The 16,338-nt window shown below is 40.8% G+C and overlaps 1 protein-coding gene across 1 annotated transcript in view; it reads left to right on the top strand.

Annotated features, from left to right (window-relative positions):
* RASSF3 (Ras association domain family member 3) overlaps positions 1–15,069 on the top strand; it is a 53,465-nt gene extending 38,396 nt beyond the window's left edge. The window contains exons 2-5 of the mRNA XM_063155135.1: positions 8,762–8,869; positions 10,409–10,676; positions 11,728–11,843; positions 12,212–15,069. Coding sequence (XP_063011205.1) covers positions 8,762–8,869; positions 10,409–10,676; positions 11,728–11,843; positions 12,212–12,361 — 642 coding nt within the window. The 3' untranslated portion in view covers positions 12,362–15,069. The remainder of the gene's footprint in view (positions 1–8,761; positions 8,870–10,408; positions 10,677–11,727; positions 11,844–12,211) is intronic.
* The last annotated feature ends 1,269 nt before the right edge of the window (positions 15,070–16,338 follow it).

The following is a 16,338-nucleotide window of genomic DNA, read 5'->3' as shown; positions in this document are numbered from 1 at the left end:
AAAGCTTGGCCTGGTTATGAAGTTCTTGTCTTTTCTTGGTACAGATAGGTTTTAAAAGTAATTTGGTGACACAATCTTAGATCTACCCTACCAAGCCCAGGAGGGGAATGTTGCTCTAAAGATAAAATGGTGTTTGACAGACTTGGCAAAAGCTGGCACATCACCCAGCTTCTGCTGAGGCAAGGCCCACGCTGGGCTTGCTTCAGCCTGGGAAGTGCGGGCAGCAAGCACAGGAGGAACACTCTGCCTTGGCCTGGCACGGGGCTCGCTTGCTTCCCCAGCAATGGCTGCTTGGTTTCCAATGTCAGCTTTAAAGTAAAATGTACAGAGCTGCATTTGTAGACCTGAGAGGTTGTCATTGTAAACACCCTCTTCCCACCTTCTGTTGTATGGAATGTGTTGGACTCTTGCATTGTAGGGTCATATGCAAATACTGTGGTTTAATAACCCAGAGCCCTAATGTTACTTAGTTGTTTGATCTCTACTTGTATTAGTACGCTGTGCTTCAGACCATACTTAACTTTCAAGATACACTAAGTAGTTTTCAGTGCAATATCCTGTATAAGCTTGTTTCCTAATAGTCTTTTAAAAGCTTGATTTTGTTGTACAGGTCACAGAGGCTGGTAATCCATTTTAGTTCATTAAACACCTTATGTTCTTAAATCGCCAGCAGTTAAAACTCCCACTTTTTGAAGAGGAGACCTGAAGGAAATTATTTATTGTCTGTGATACTTCTTAGATCTAGTTTTACTGAAATTTGCAAAACTGGAACAGCTGTTAAATGTTATTTAAATCATGTAATATATTTCTTTAAAGACATGACATAGTCTGGAGAGGGGAAAATGTACAAATCTGTGTAAAATCTGTTGTGTCTTTAGGGACAAAATGTAATGCTAAGCCTGAGTTGCTGTTATTTGTACAGTTGGTTTTCACTTTAAACAGATGACTGCTTTTTTGAAACTGGGTTGCATGCCAGTAGTTAAAGTACAACCATGTAGGGTACAACAGGGTTTGTAACTAGGGGTTTTCAGAGGTGATGTCATGATGAACTTAAATGAAACTTTAGCAACAATGTTAATGTCACCAACAAATATATTCAGTTTCCTAGCCTTACTTTCACAATATCTGAATATGAACTGTGTTTATATTGCTTCTGTTTGAAGGAAAATAATTTGTTAAAAGGAATAAAGGGAAGTTACAACTTTTGTTTTGTTTCTCTTCTACTTAAAAATACTCACCATGTAAACATTTGAGTGTTTACATCAGAGGGGGCAGATGGAGCCATAATGTTTGTCATTGTTTGCTTTGTCATTCATTGCTTTCATTTGCATGCCAAACCACATGGTGATACTTGGTAAAAACTGAAATAATCAGAAAGTAGCAAGTATTCATTAACTCTAATGCTTGTACCTTGTAAAATTATGATAAAATTATAAACTGTGGTGTTGCATGGGGATTTCTGTAACCACTGTGGAAGGGAGACCACATTGCATCATGGATAAAAGTAAAGATATTTCATACCTGTAGCATAAACAAAGAGCATTTAAGATTTGGTGCACCTGTGTCACAAGTTCTGATACAGGTCTGGTCCCCACATCCCATTTTTGTGGTTAATTTCCCTGCTGTAAAATGATTGCGAGGATGGAGCAACTGCCTTAGGAAGACTAAGGAGTTCAAGGCTTCTCATTTTGGAGAGGAAAAAAAGGGGTGTGTGTGATGTGGTTTACAAAATCACAAAGGTGATAGAAAAGCTGAAGGTGAAACTTGAGTATATGAGGTTTTGCCATATTAGGATTAAAGAGCATTCAATGTTTTTGACAGAAGTTATCTCCTATCTTAATAGAAGATCAGTTTAAAGCAGATGGCAGTACCTCTTCTCACTGCAGTCATGAATCTGTGGAACTTGCTGCCACAGGAGGGGCAGAGACAGGCAGTGTTGGCAGGTTCAGAAAGGGTTTCTGTGCCTGCATAGGCACCAAGGCCATAAATGGACACCGAACAGACTCGGAAGGGAGGTGCCCTCTGAATTCCTGCTTCCACACTTGTGGATGCCAGCAGAGAGGCTGCAGAAAAGGCTCACGTGCTTGCTGGAAATAGCCTTTGTTTTTGCTGTGCTGAAGGCAGGCTGTCAGGCTGGATGCCCTGTGCACCTGACCTGGGAGGGTGCCACTTCTCCTGCTCTGTCAGGGGGACATGTTGTGGGCTGTTCTTGAACTCTCTCTTAGTATCAGGATAATGGTTCAAACTCATGTCAGCCAAACCTCCTTAGAAAAACAAAATCTCTTCCTGAAAAAGAAACTGCTTCCTTGCCCTGTGTGCCACTGTGGGAGTTGGAGCTCCCTGACTGCAAAAAGTAAAAGGCATTACAGGAAGATACAGAGATTATTCTGCCCACATCCATCTTGTCAGAAAAATTCCTCTTTCCCCGACCCAGAGAGCAACCTCATCTTGTTCAGGAGGGTGCAAACATTTCAAGATTCAGGTATGTGATAAGGTGAATGCTTGGACATACTTGGATGCTAACATTTCTTCTTAGCCACCCTGCCCCCAATTGGTCTTCACAGCTTTTTGGCCACTGGTCTGTGACTGGCTGTGACCAGTGTCCCTGCTTGGTGAGTCTCAGGGTTTCACATGAAGGAGGAGCACATATCTGGAGTTCAGGCTTGCCCCAGGATAGAAGCAGGAATTACTGTCACTGGGAAAGCTGCTGTGCTCTCAGGAGAGTCAGGATGAGGGAGAAGTAAAATGCTTGTTTCAGAATAGTTTAATTGCAAGGTTTCAGTTTCTTTCTTTCCTGTAGGAGTGCTGCCAGGCTGTAGGAAAGAGTGCTCTTTCTTGTAGGAGTAACAGCTGAGATCAGAATTCCATTAATTTTGTTTCCTGTATGCTCTGCTGGGCTTTTTTTGTAGTACAATAGCATTGTTACTTAAATCCTTTCTTTAAAGCAAATGTGATGTAAGTAGGATTGCACTAGCTGTAATTTTTATGACTAAACAAGACTTTTTTTTTTAACATGGTTTAGGCTGAATTTCTCATTTTCAAAACTTCGGTGTTTTATTTCAAAAAATATTTCTGGCCACAATTTACAGCAAGATCATGACATCTTCATTCATCTGACTGAATTGTGGTCACAGTATGTGTGGGATTAATGTGAAACATGAGAGCTGAGCTAGGGACTGATGTGTCTTAGAAGATTGCTTGAGTTCCCACAGGTCTTTGGTTCTTCAAATTTCTCATAAAATTGCTTTATGGATGTTCCTGGGATAGGTTTAACCTTTTGTCTGTTGTATTTTCCTCTGTCTTTCAAGCTGAAATAGTAAGAAGAGCTTGGTTCTCATTCCTCAAGAGATGCTAAATTCTCAAAGATTTGTGAAAATAGCAGGTTGGATGGAAGAGAGAGACCTTGTATCTCTCAATGCACAGGAGGCTGCAGTAGCAGTTTGGGGAGCCAGGCATTTGACTCAAGGCAGGGATCCTGAGGCTGCAGGCTTCATGGTTTTGGAGTATCCTTTCTTTGTGGAACTTTTTCTCAGCCTCATCCCATAGCAGCCTGTAGCTGTTGAGTTTATTAGTGCTTTATTACTGCATGCAGGACCAGGGTTTGGCAGCAGCCGTGAGACTTAGCCTTCCATAAAGCCACTTGATGTGATTCTTCTTTTTTGGGACCACAAGTTGATTTGCAGTTCACTTGAATTGTAATTTGTGCAGTTTTAGTTGTGTTTCTTGAGGATTCATGCTGAGCTAGTCTCATCTAGGACTTTGCACTCAGCATAAATGTTACAAAGAGAGTGCTGCTTCTCTAAACATCTGTGCTACAATAAATGAGATGAGCATGGGGGGTGCCACGATAAAGAAAAAACATTTTCTGCTCTTTTTCTTGTGAGGAAGCTCAACTGTGAAGAGGCATTGCATCATGAGCTCTGATGAAAGACCAGCTATTCCCCTTGGGAAAATGAAAGCACTTGCCTCATTTCCCTCTTACTGGCAGCTGTTGCTTAGGGATTCTGTTTGGGAATGAAATGCTGCTTTGGTTGACTTGAGAAGTGGCTTTAATACAAATGGCTGCCAGTGGTGTGCTCTGTAATGTTGTGAAGGACAGAAAAAATTTCTTAAACATTAATAGCTCAGACTAGAAAATTAGTGGTTTAAACACAAATATACAATTTGCATGAGTTCGGATGTATTCCACTGTGTCCTTGAGACCAGTTTTTGTTTTTCCCATCTGTGCTGGTCTGAGGAAGTGGCAAGATCACATTAGCATCAGGGAGTGGAAGGAGACCAGGAGCTCTGATGAGGAAAATATTTAATTGGGCTGGGAGGAGAAATGGGTGTTGATGTGGCAGACATTACTGAGAATATGGCTTGGTTAAATGATGGAAGAGAACCTAGCTCAGGTTCTATTCTATATATTTTATTTAATTTTTACAAAAAATAGCATGGAATTGTTTGTGCATGGTTTTATAGAGAAAGTTCCTTTTTTGAGCAGTAGCACCCAGAAGTGATATTGTTAAGCCTGGCAACATCTAGGTCTTGGCTGATGGAAGAAGACACAGTGTGAACTGCTCTGCTGGTTGTGCTCATACTTCACTCTGCTGCTGTGACATACACAAGGATCTGTGGTTAGGAAACTCATCACCAGGCCTGACTTTTGAAGAAAGGCAGTTGCCCAATTCCCTGCACTGTTGTGGGGTGTGTGCTGGGTGTCTTGTAGGGAGCCAGAGATGAATCAGCCTGGAGATGAATCATGCTCCCCTTGTGCCTGAGCAGTGCACTGGCTTTGAGAAGCTGTGCCCTGTCTCACCTCCAAAATGCTCTTGCTCCTTTGTTTAAAGCAGCTGCCTTTGGAGCAATTGCTTTCCCTGTGCAGGTGTGGCACCAACCATTTGGTAGCCATTTCAAGAGCAGGATGTCAGAAGCACATTGTAAAGCATGGTAGAGATGAATGAAGTTCATTGGATGACTCAAGGTCTTCACAGGTAATAAATTTACCTGCTGAGATAACCAGGTGGAATTTGATCTGTTAGGCAGGAGCAGAGTTAGCAGGGGACAGCTTTTCTTTTAGTGGGTCCTGTTATGAAGCACCTGCTATTTCCTGTGGGAAATGAGTTTGTCAAGTCTTCCTCAACCCACCTAAGGATGCTCGTCAAAGAAGACTTACTTATTTTAACTTCTAATGTGGCTAGCAAAGCTGTATGGCAAAATTTAGGTAGCATTGTATGCTGAGAGCAATTCAGCCCCAGGAAAGTTGGGGGGAAAAGCCAGGGGAAAAAACCCTGTATAACAGCTTGTTAGCTTCTCTTTGCATGTTGGCTAAGTATAATTAGGAAAATTAAAAGACACAGGTGCCTGAAATCTGTGAATGAAATGACATTCAGTGAGAGCAGCTGACCCAGTGAATCATGGTGGGCTGAGGTTTTCTTGTTCATAATAAACCCAGTGAGTTGCTCCTTTGTTGGTTTTCTGTTGGCAGCAGTCATGTGGGATTTAGTGTCTCTGCAGTTTGTGTGACAGCAATGTGATTCTCTCTAAGTCCTGGTGTGTAGCTAGTGAGGAGGTTTTGTTTGCTTGGTTGAAGTTGTACCCTGATGAATGAGTAGTTGGAGTGTTCTGAGCTTTTTGTTTGGGTGCAGGCTGGTATCACCAGATTAATTCATGAAGATCTTGGTCTTAGGTTTCCAGTGGCATCGAGTTACTGCCTCTCCTGGGACACATCTTCACTTTTCACTACCTCTCGTCTTGATAGTGAAAGATGGAGGAGAAGGGTGAAAATGACTGTAAACAGCATTTCTGCCTATGATGTATTTTATTTTTATTGAATGATTTTGGGTCCCTTTGTCTGATTTAATCCCAGTAGTCCTCTTTGTATTCAGTTCAGAGATTTGCTGTGAACTACATGCTGTTGAAGTTAATTAAGGCCCAGGCTTTGGTTGTTTAGGAAATGAGTTAGAGGTACATTTGTTGGCAGAGTGCTCAATACAAAAGGAGGTAATCCCTGCTTTTGCGTAAACACACAGATGTGTTTTTGTGGGCTTAATTAAGCTTTGCCAAAATTGTCTGGCCTCTAGTGCAAGAAGGGAGAAATTCCTGTGGTATGTTCAAGTGTGGAATCAGGTTTAACTCATTTGATGGAGGACAGCTGCCCCAGTGATGCCTTGTGGCCCTCAGCTCTGTAGTGGATCTGCCCCTGGGAAGGCTGACTACGGGAGCATCACCAGGGCAGGTCTGTGGGAAATCAGCTGCCTTGGGTGCTGGCCTTGGACTTTGCTTGTCATGCCTGCTTCCATGGCAGTCCCCAGGATCAGAGTGATCTCGTGGGCTGGTGTCTTTTCTAACCAGATCAAACTTCTGTCATTTTGGGAGAGCAGTATGAAAACTCTCCTATGTGAAAATAGGAGAAAGTTTCTTGCTGTCTGTTCATACCCACCAATTCACCAAGGTTTTTTTTCCTTGTCCTTTTTTTTCTTCTTAATAATGCATGCAGATAATTTCCTAGATGTCAGCCTTGTGAACTTTACCCTGTGCCATTGCCATTAAAGGCAATAGGTTCTTTTTGTCATCTACAGTTATTAAAGGTCTTTTTTGTGGAATTAAACTTGCAGGTGCACAGAAGTTAATGTGAAGTGGTTGTTTATTTGTTTATTGTTTTTTTTTAAACAAAGGTTGATATTTCAACATAGGAAAAGTGAGTTTTTTCCCTCTCTCCTAGTTATTGATTTTTGCTTAATAATAGCGGATGTTGTGGGTAACTTCAGTATTTAAGGTGACAGTTCCAACAGGGTAGGTACCTGCTTGAACAATCAGAAACGAATTAATAACAAGCATTAAAGCAGAGGTGTCTGGTATTGGAATTTCAGTATCCATATTGTTAGTAGATTGGAGAGGTGTGAATGCTTGTCTCTGAGGTGACTCTTGGCTGGTATCCATGTGAAGGAGTTTGTCTGCACTTACACTGACAGGGAATGTTGCAAGTTAAAGCTTGGGTTCTTGAAATGTGTCACATAGATGTCAGAGGCTTGCAGACTGTTTCCTGTCCCTTCAGTATCCGCTTATTTTCCTTTGTGTCTCTTCTGTTTGCCCCCAGATTGAACACTATAAAGCTGAAAGAGCCTTTGGGGAGATGAAGTGGGCAGTTTAAAGTGAGCTGTCTTTCTTTATAGTTTGGGGCAGATGGAAAACAGAAGGGCAAGAAGGCTTCATTTCTCTTGAGAGAATAGGGACTCGAATTCTGAAAACGTTCAGTAATTGGGTATTTGTAGTTTAGTAGGTGGGGTCTGGCAGCTGTGCAAAATGCTACACAATCTTAAATTGTGCTTAAGGAACTAATGGCAGAGTTGTCTTTCACTGATGTTCCTTTTTTGCCTCAGTTTCCTGATCTTGAAATAAAGGTATGTTCTCAGTGTTATGCAGGAAATCAGTATCTCAGCCCAGATCAGAATTCAAGGTTTCTGGCTTCAAGTTCTCCATTCAGACCACACCTTTCTTTTTATAGCCATGGGAAAAAAGTCTGCTCCAGCATGTCATTTAGTGAAATGCCATATAGAAAAAGCAAAACTAAGCCTAAAAGAGCTAAAAATAGTTGATTTTAAATTAGGAGACAGAAAAAGTTCAGGAGATTGTTTCTGGCAAGTGGAACCTTACAATGCCACAGCAGATGTGCTCATCTTTGGGATAGTGTCTGGCAAACTGAAGTGCCTGCAAAGATGTGTGCTGAGTTGTGCTGAGTAGTGTTCAATAGAGTGGGGTTCTGAACAGGCCACTGAAGTCAGGGAAGCCCTTCCTCAGGATACATTACACTGGAATGTGTGTGGGAGGACAGGTGGAACTGGGACTTGGTTTGTCTGTAGAGTGAATGTGCTCAGGTGTTCTCTGAAAGCATCGAGGCTCTTCAAAGCTTCTCCCTTTTCTAATTGAAGCTTTAAATCATCAAAGCTGAGAGCTGAAACTCTTTCATACTATATATGGCATTTGTGCTAGTGGTGGAAACTGGAGTGTATTTATAACACTGGTTTGCTGCTGCGGGAATACAGATTGGGAACAAATGTTTGTTTGGAAAAAATCCAATTCCAGGGTCTTCTTTTACTGCCACACGTGAAATCCACAGCAACCTTGTAAAAGCAACAGTTGAAAAATCTTAATAGGGCCTCCCCCATGGAAAAAAAAAAAAAACAAAAACCATGCAATGGGTGTAACATTATGTATCTGGAGAGTTACTTCTGATGGTTTGTGCAGTAGGCAGTGAGCCTGTATGTAACATCCTGTCTGTCACATTGCAATGCTGGGATGCTGTCGTGTTGTTGGCACACGCTGGGATTGTTGGGGTTTCTTGCTAGGACGTGCTGCTCTTTTCAGATGTGCTCCTGCTTTGTTCAGAAATACCTATTTGTGCCCCAGGTAATAGTTAATGAAAATTTTAAGTGTTCTTTACAGGATGGCATAGCATTGACATGAGAAGATCAAGCCATAAGCTGGGTTGAGCTCTCTTGCATACTGCTGCAAAACATTTGAAGGAAAACAGTTGGCAACAAAAGGGCTCAGGTGTCTTTGGGGGTGTTGAATAAACTATCTCCCTGCCATCTCCCTTCAGTCCCAGTGTTCTGTTTGATTTGCTTCATGTGTTAATCCTTGCTGTTGCTGCACAGCTATTACTGTTATGTTGAGCCTCTGTGGAATAATTACCATTTGGACTAACAATGTTTGTATCCAGAATCGTAAAATAATTTATTTTATACTGTGTTTTAAAACTACTGTCTTGTTTTTGAAGGATGTTCAGAAGGAGAGAGAACCTCATGTTTATCTCAGCAAAGAAGAAGTTAAAGAGAAGATACAAAGCTATAATTCATCTGTCACTGATAAATTAAAGATGACCTTGGTAAGTTTTGCATACAGTTCCTGTAATTTTTAATGTTGAGTTGTAGCTTTGTAGTGCATTGTGAATTGTTTTATTCTCAGCGTCTTACATATGAAACTCTCTCTGTTTAGATGGTTTTCTAAGAGACTTTTCCTTAGACTGACAAATTAAAATCTCATGTCTGAAATGCTTTTTATCCCTGTAGCTCTTTTACATGGATCAAAACAAAGTGTTGTAAAAACAAACTGATGTACCTGTGTTTACGGTAAACTGTCAACTGACACTAAGCTGTACATTTGTCAAAATTTTCTTACCAATTCTGAAAATGCTCAGATGGTAAAAATGAAGGTATATTTTTCTTGTTTTTGCAGATAAATTTTTGTCAGATTTCTTTGATAAGGTTGCTCAAGCAGTGGTAGAAGTTAAAACATGCAATATTTATTATAGGATACTTAACTTTCAGAGTAGTCATACAAGTTTTCAGCATGAAGAGACTTTCTTCCCCCAGAAACATAGAAATTACAGACTGGAATACATAAGACTTCTCATTTCAAAGGATTGTGAATCAGGTTTAATATTCAGTTGGGTCTACTCAAGTCCATACTAACAAAATTCACATCTATCTGCTTAGCAATCTGTTTTAAAGTTGTTAGGCTGTCCAGATTTTCTAATACATGACATATTCCTGTGGGTGTATATGGAAATTGTGAAATTCCATTATATCCTAAACCATATAAGTATGACTGTGTACTAAAAAGATCTTTGTTATGTGTTTGCATGTTGATCGGGACTTATTATGCCCAAAACTAGATTGTCAAAATTTTTCTAGCTCAGTAAGGTTTGATTGGCTTTGCTGTTTTGTCTTTCAAGAGCAACTGAAATAAACATTTTCAGATGTTACTTGGATTGGCATTTATTCTGGGGTTTTGCCTGGATTTTTTGTTGTTTATTGGGGGTTTTTTGCTTTTGTTTGAGTTTTTGGGATTTTTGTTTGATTGTTTGAGTTTTGGGGGTTTTGTTTGGTTTTTTATTTTCTTGTGAGGTTTTTGGGGTTTGTTTTTTTTTTCTGTTGGTTAGGGCTTTTTTCAACATGATTTGACCATTTAAATGCCTCAGACTAAGTTGACAAAGACACCTAAAATGTGGGAGGTAATTTCTGTATTTCTGCACAAAATCTGTTGCTAAAGATGGTATTAGTGATCTTTTTCACTTCATAGTCCTCTCCTGAAGTGAAAACTTATCTCTGGTATGTTGTACCTTTTGCTTGATGAATCCTAATATACTTAGAACTCAACAGTAATACAAAAAAAACTCAACAATAATAACAACCGTTATTATTAAGAAAAAATTAATACTCAGTAGTTATTAATAAGAAAAATTTCTATTCAGAAAGAATAACTGTCTGAATTACGAAAGCAATGCCTTTCCTGTGAGATGTCGTGTGTTGCAGTGGTATTTAAACAGTGCTCACTGTGAGCCTGTTCACGTGCCTGCTGCACTGCTGTGTCCCAGGGGTCACTGCTGATGATTTTAACAGTCCAGGCCTTTCCTTGGTTGCAGAACGCCAATGGGATCTACACTGGCTTCATCAAGGTGCAGATGGAGCTGTGCAGACCCATCACTGTGCAGTCCTCCCAGAGCCAGGGCAGGTGTGCTCCCAGCAGCCAGGAAACTGCTTTCTACCTGCCAGAGGGCTGTGTGAACACCCTCCACATCAGCAGCACCAACACTGTGCGGGAAGTGATCGAGGCCTTGCTCAAGAAGTTCTTTGTGGCTGACAACCCTGCCAAGTTTGCACTTTATAAACGCTGTCACAAGGAAGATCAAGGTATAAACTGAGCCCGAGGCATTTTGGTAATGGAAGGGTTTGGGGAGGGCGTTGTGCTATAGTAATACTTGAAATTAGCAAGGTGGAAGAAGTCAGATAAATGGGGTAATAGTCTTCCTACCTTGTCTTTTTTTCCATATATAAAGTAGCATGGCAAGATTGTAAAAGACTGGGGGTATTTCAAGATAATTCATCCAAGACAAAGTCACCTGCTAAAACATTACACACATCTCCTGTGCTTTGCAGTCCATTTTATTTTATTTCATGCCCTTGTCAGGTCCTAAATTTCAGCTGGCCTGATACACTGCAGAGCTGTGAGATGAAGTTACAGGCCAGGTTTTCAAACAGATAAGCCATGGTGTCTGTGATGCATGAGGTACTGGCACTGGCAGGCCGCTCTTGAGGTGACAGCCATGGGCACATGTCTTGTGCTCACGTGTTAGTGCTCACGTGGCTGGCCCTGGGCACTGGCTGCTGTTAGGAGTTTGTTGTAAGTTGTGATGGGAACACCAGAAGATGGAAAAGGGGTTTTTTAGGGAAAGGTGCATTTTGCCAATGTTGTGTTCTTGCACTTAGAATCTGCCTTCCTTCCATGGACATTGAGAGTTTCAGTAGTTCAGATGTTTCTGACTCTCAGATAAGCAGAGTTGTCTTTTAGACTTTGTGTGTGAAATTTTAAGTGGAAAACTTAAATCAGAGCAGTGATACACAGCTCTGATGTCATAAATGCTTAGAGCAACAGATCTATGTGTTGTGGTTTTTTCTTGTGGGTTATTTTTCCCCCCTGCCTTGCATGTACTGTGTTGACTGGAGGCCATTTCATTCCTGTGCAAATGCAGTGTTGCACTGTCACCATCAGTCACCTGCTCAGCTCCTCCCTAAAACTCACTGCTCAAAACCAGTATGTAGACTGATAGATAAACAGTGTGTAAATTTTAGCTACACATGCATCTTTGTGAAATTTTTGTAGCATTAGCTAGCGTTAGTAATTCCAAGTGTTGGAATCATTGTTGGTAAAGATGCTAATGACTGTGGTTTCCTTCTCCTGCAGTTTATACCTGCAAGCTGTCAGACAGAGAACATCCCCTCTACCTGCGCTTGGTGGCAGGCCCCAGAACAGAAATGCTCAGCTTTGTTCTGCGCGAGCATGAAACTGGAGAAGTCATGGTAGGTCACACCCTGCTGGGCCACTGTTTGTGAAACCTCGTGGGTGAGTGGGCTTCTGTTTGAGCTGCGCTGACCAGGCAGATCATTTTCTGGAAGCAGACTTTTTTCCCCTGTTAATTTCCTTTGTGCCTTTTGTAAACATTTCATTTGTGGTTAGATTGACCTGTTGTTACTTGCAGAAGAAAAAAACTAATTGAAAGAGTAAAATATTTTCAGATGCCCTAAGATTTATGAGGAAGGTGCCTGATACTGTTTCAGTTGGAAATTGTCTACAGTGTCTGAGGTTTTGTTTGGAAATACTGCATATATAAAAGATGTATGAATTTTCTGTTGATCTCATCCATTCTTTGCACTCTCTGTCTTTCCAGTGGGAAGCTTTTAGTATTCCTGAACTGCAGAACTTCTTGCGCATACTGGACAAAGAGGAAAGCGACCAACTGCAGCTCTTGAAGAACCGCTATGCAGCTTACAGGGGCAAGCTTGAAGAAGCCCTTCGGGGGGTGCTGAAGCCTGGCTAAAAGGGGCCAAAGGACACTCAGGAAAAGTGCTACCAAACGTCATAGAGCATGCCAAACCCAAGTACAAAGAGCAGCAGAGAGTCGTTCTCTTTATTCAGAAGACTGTTTTGTGATGCCAGGGTAGACTTAGTTCCATAAGCCAGGTCACTTAGCATCTTGCACCCACAAGTAAGGGATTCTGCATGTTTGTACATCAGTTTGCAACCCTCTGTGTGCCTAGAGAGTTTCCCAAGTTATCTTGGTGCAAGCTGTGAAACTGTAAGCAATTTCCTAGGATGCTATGAAATACCTTTTTTTTTTTCTTCTTTGCTTAATGGTATCTTTACAAGTAAGGATGTGCAAATTGATGGGTTAAAAAAATATTATAAAGCCATTTGGATGAGAATTAGAGCACTATGTCAGAGATGAAATTGATTTGCACTACCTTTCTGTTTTTGAATAGTTACTGTAAAATTTGTGAGAGAACTGTTATAGGTGGAGAGCTTATGAGATCCTGTGGTTTGTACTGTGAAATTGTGGAAAGCTTTTAAGTGGTCTTCGGGAAGAAAGTAAAGAGAAGGTTGAAAAGAAGGTGAGAGTTGGGGGAGAAGAACTCTAATAGCTGACAGGAGGTTTTAAATGAAAATAGTATTTACACAGAGGAAAGTTGAAATACTAATTCTACAAGGTTAAAGTTTCAGTATGTTTTAATATTGTGAATAAGTTTTATGGTTTTAACTGTGTAAATCCACACTGGAAAAGAAATAAAGAAATAGAAATAGTGGGAAGGAACGAGAAGCAAAAGCTAAGTAAGAATGGAAATGGAGCTGCACATAGAGGTCCCTTTTGGAGAAGCTGATTCCATAAAGGCATAGTCAGGGTTTGAAAAGTGTGGCAAACCTGAAAAGCTGCTTACTTGAATTCTGAAAAGTGGTCCATGTCTCAGATAACTCTGTGAGAAATACCTGTCTAGCGAGGGTGCTGACGTAAGCTACAACTACAGATGCATTTGATTTTTATTGTAAGTCAGGTCTTTCCTCTGGCCCAGTGATCCATTTTTAGGCTGGATAATCTTGAATTACCATATCTGAAAGACAGAAAGAGCTTCCTCTGCTTCTTTCTTTGTTAAAAGCTCAGTCAGGCAAAGAAAGTAGAATTTCTTATTCACATTTCCAGCCCAGCAGAACGTTAACATTTGTTGTCTGTTTTGGTGACTGAGCTTAGTAACTCTTGCTTTTAATAAATCAAAACTTTTTTTCCCTTATGGTTTTTAAACTCTTAATTGAAAAACTGATTACCAAATTCTGCGGACTGCTGATTTACTTGATTTAAAAGTAGGAAAAATGTAGCAAGAAAACTTTCTACTTTAGTGTAAATATAGTTGTTGTTCTTTCAGAGTTATTTATCTAAAAAAAAGCAAGTTCAAAAGAAACCAAAGAAGTGGGTGTGCAATAGAAGCATGGAAGCATGAGGCAGATTTGAGTGACTGATATTGTAGTCATTATCATGCCAGAGAGGAAATGAGTTATGTACTGGGGGGTGGGGGAGTGGAGGAGTGCTAAGGATTGAAGAGCAGCAGAAGTTGTGGTGGGGTTTTTTTCCCCTCTGTTCTTAATGTGTTCATTTTAAATTCCCAAGGAATTGTTAAAACTTTGGTGACATCTAATGGATACTGTGTGAAACTCCAAGATGCTTCTCTTCTTCCCCTTAATTTTATGTAATTGTGCCTTTGTTTCCTTTACTTAGTAAGATTCTTTTTAAAACTCTTCACAAGGTTTTTAGGTAAAAAGAATTTGCAAGCTTATGAGACAATCATAATGTTTTAAAGAGTTAAGAGAAATTAAGAGTAGGACTAACTATAAAATATATCTAAGGCGTATCTTGTTTGTTTTTTAATTTCACATGTAACATTGTAGTGCATGTGTGAGTTAGTAACATTATCCTCAAGTGAGACACTTTATAATGGTTCAGGGAATGCTTTTGTGTTTTGTTACAATTTGTTTTTCTAGGAATTCAGCAGTGTGTTGGTGGGTATTCTGTTAACATCTTAATTTATGTTTCTGCCCATAGCTATGTAATCATTGCATAACCGCTGTCAATATTGAACCATTTGTTGCTCAGATTTAAACACTGTTTGAGTTTTAAAGTTGAGTATAGAAATATGTGAATTTTGATTTTACTTGAACTAAGCTATCAGTCTTTTTAAGTAGGCACATCTTCATTTACTTTAGCCAAAAACCTCAATCAGTGTTGTATGCACTATGAGTCTTGATTTGGGGTGAAGGGGAAGGGGGTGGGGGACCAAAATAAACTTTTATTTTAATTTTGTCTTAGTCCACAGTTAATTATTGTAAGATGTCATGTGTGGAGTTAATTTTCTTCTTTTTTGTTCTACACACTGGCAGTTACAGCAGCTTTAATTTAAAAGAAATGGTCATGCCTGGTCAGTTTTATCTTTTTTTAATTTTAGCATCAAATTGAACTGTCAGAGCTTTAGTTGCAAAACTGTTTTCTTGTCATTATATGATGGTACCAGAATGACTAAATGATGAGGGAGGGGGAATGCAGGGAAACATTAAAATATATGTCTTTAAATACAAACATTTAAACTATTTATAATTTTAACAAGCTTAGTTTTATTTTTGTAGGGAAGTTTTTATTCCCCTTAAAGTTATTACTGAAATGGCAAAAAAGTGATGGTTCCATTATTAAAGGTGAAGTTGGCAATACTTGGTTACGTGACATGCGTTTGGTTTTTCCTTTCCCTGGCGATGTGTTGTGATCCTTTTGAGGCCAAGTAGATTTCTGTGAGTCCTGTGGGCAGACACAGCTGGCCTTTAGCCTGAAGTAAGGTTTACCTGGGACAGAGGGAGGGAGCAGAGCTGGGGGCTGTGGGGCTCAGGGAGCTGACCCCTCCCTAGGGGGAGTGCAGTGGTGCTGGGTGGGACAGCCCACGGGCGAGTTGTTTCCTTTCTGTTGATAAACACCTTGCAGAAACAGGGCCAGTACACCAAAACTGGAGGTGATACCCCAGCCCTCTCCCCAGGAACTGCTTTTTACTCCTTTCTATCTTTAATGGCTTTTTAGTGGTTTTCTTCAGTAACATCCATGTTTAATTTTCCAGTTACTTACTCTGTGTTTCGTAGAAGTGGTTTATGCCTCCCTGATTTAATTGGTAGAAGGGAGCTGCTGAGCTGTTTGCTTTGGTCTCTGTGGCACTTCCCTGGGCACCCTGGCCCTGCAGCAGAGATGGCAGTGGCTCAGGCAGGGCCTTCAAGGCTGGTTTATGTGAGACCTCATCACGGCTTGGTGTGTGCAACAACCCCACTGCAATTGTGTGTGCACTTGGCAAGGCCTGCAAATGGCAAGTGCTTCAGCACTCTGCCAGGGTGGGATGGATAAAAGCCCTAAAGATACTGGGGTCAGCAAAGCTGCTGACCACACTGGGCTCTGCCTGTGGCACAGTTAGCTACCACCAGCAATACAACTCAGCAGAAGAAACCTGGTGTGCTTTGGCTGGATCAGGGGCAGAATCATCCATCTGGAGCTGACGAGTTCAGTGTGGGGGCAGAGCAGGAGAGCAGCACCGTCTGTGGAAGCAGTTGGGTCACTCCTCTCCATGGCAGGGATCAGCAGGTTGTCAGTCTGCTCTGGATTCCTGCAGGCTGAGGTTTTAGCGCTGAAATTTTTGAACATTTGCAACAAACGCCACCAGACTCCATTCCCTTCCTCCCCTCTTCCTTTATGTGTGTGAGTATAGAGCAGTTTTCTTTTCTTCTCAGGTTCCCAGCATGGGGATTTCCAGCTGCAGTCCTTGTATATTTTGTCAGCATTCACTTTTTACCATCTCCCATTGATCTGGAACCGTTCAGGTACGTTTTCCTCCTTCATTTTAAGGTTCACTAGCATGCTTATGTTTGTTGGGAAAGAACTGTGCTTTCAAAACTTTCCCTACACTTTTCATCTTGCAGGAGCATATAAATTACACTATTTACGTT

This window comes from Melospiza melodia, chromosome 4, assembly GCF_035770615.1.
Source record: "Melospiza melodia melodia isolate bMelMel2 chromosome 4, bMelMel2.pri, whole genome shotgun sequence".
Taxonomy (NCBI): Eukaryota; Metazoa; Chordata; class Aves; order Passeriformes; family Passerellidae; genus Melospiza; species Melospiza melodia.
This window is presented reverse-complemented; position numbering and strand designations above follow the sequence as displayed.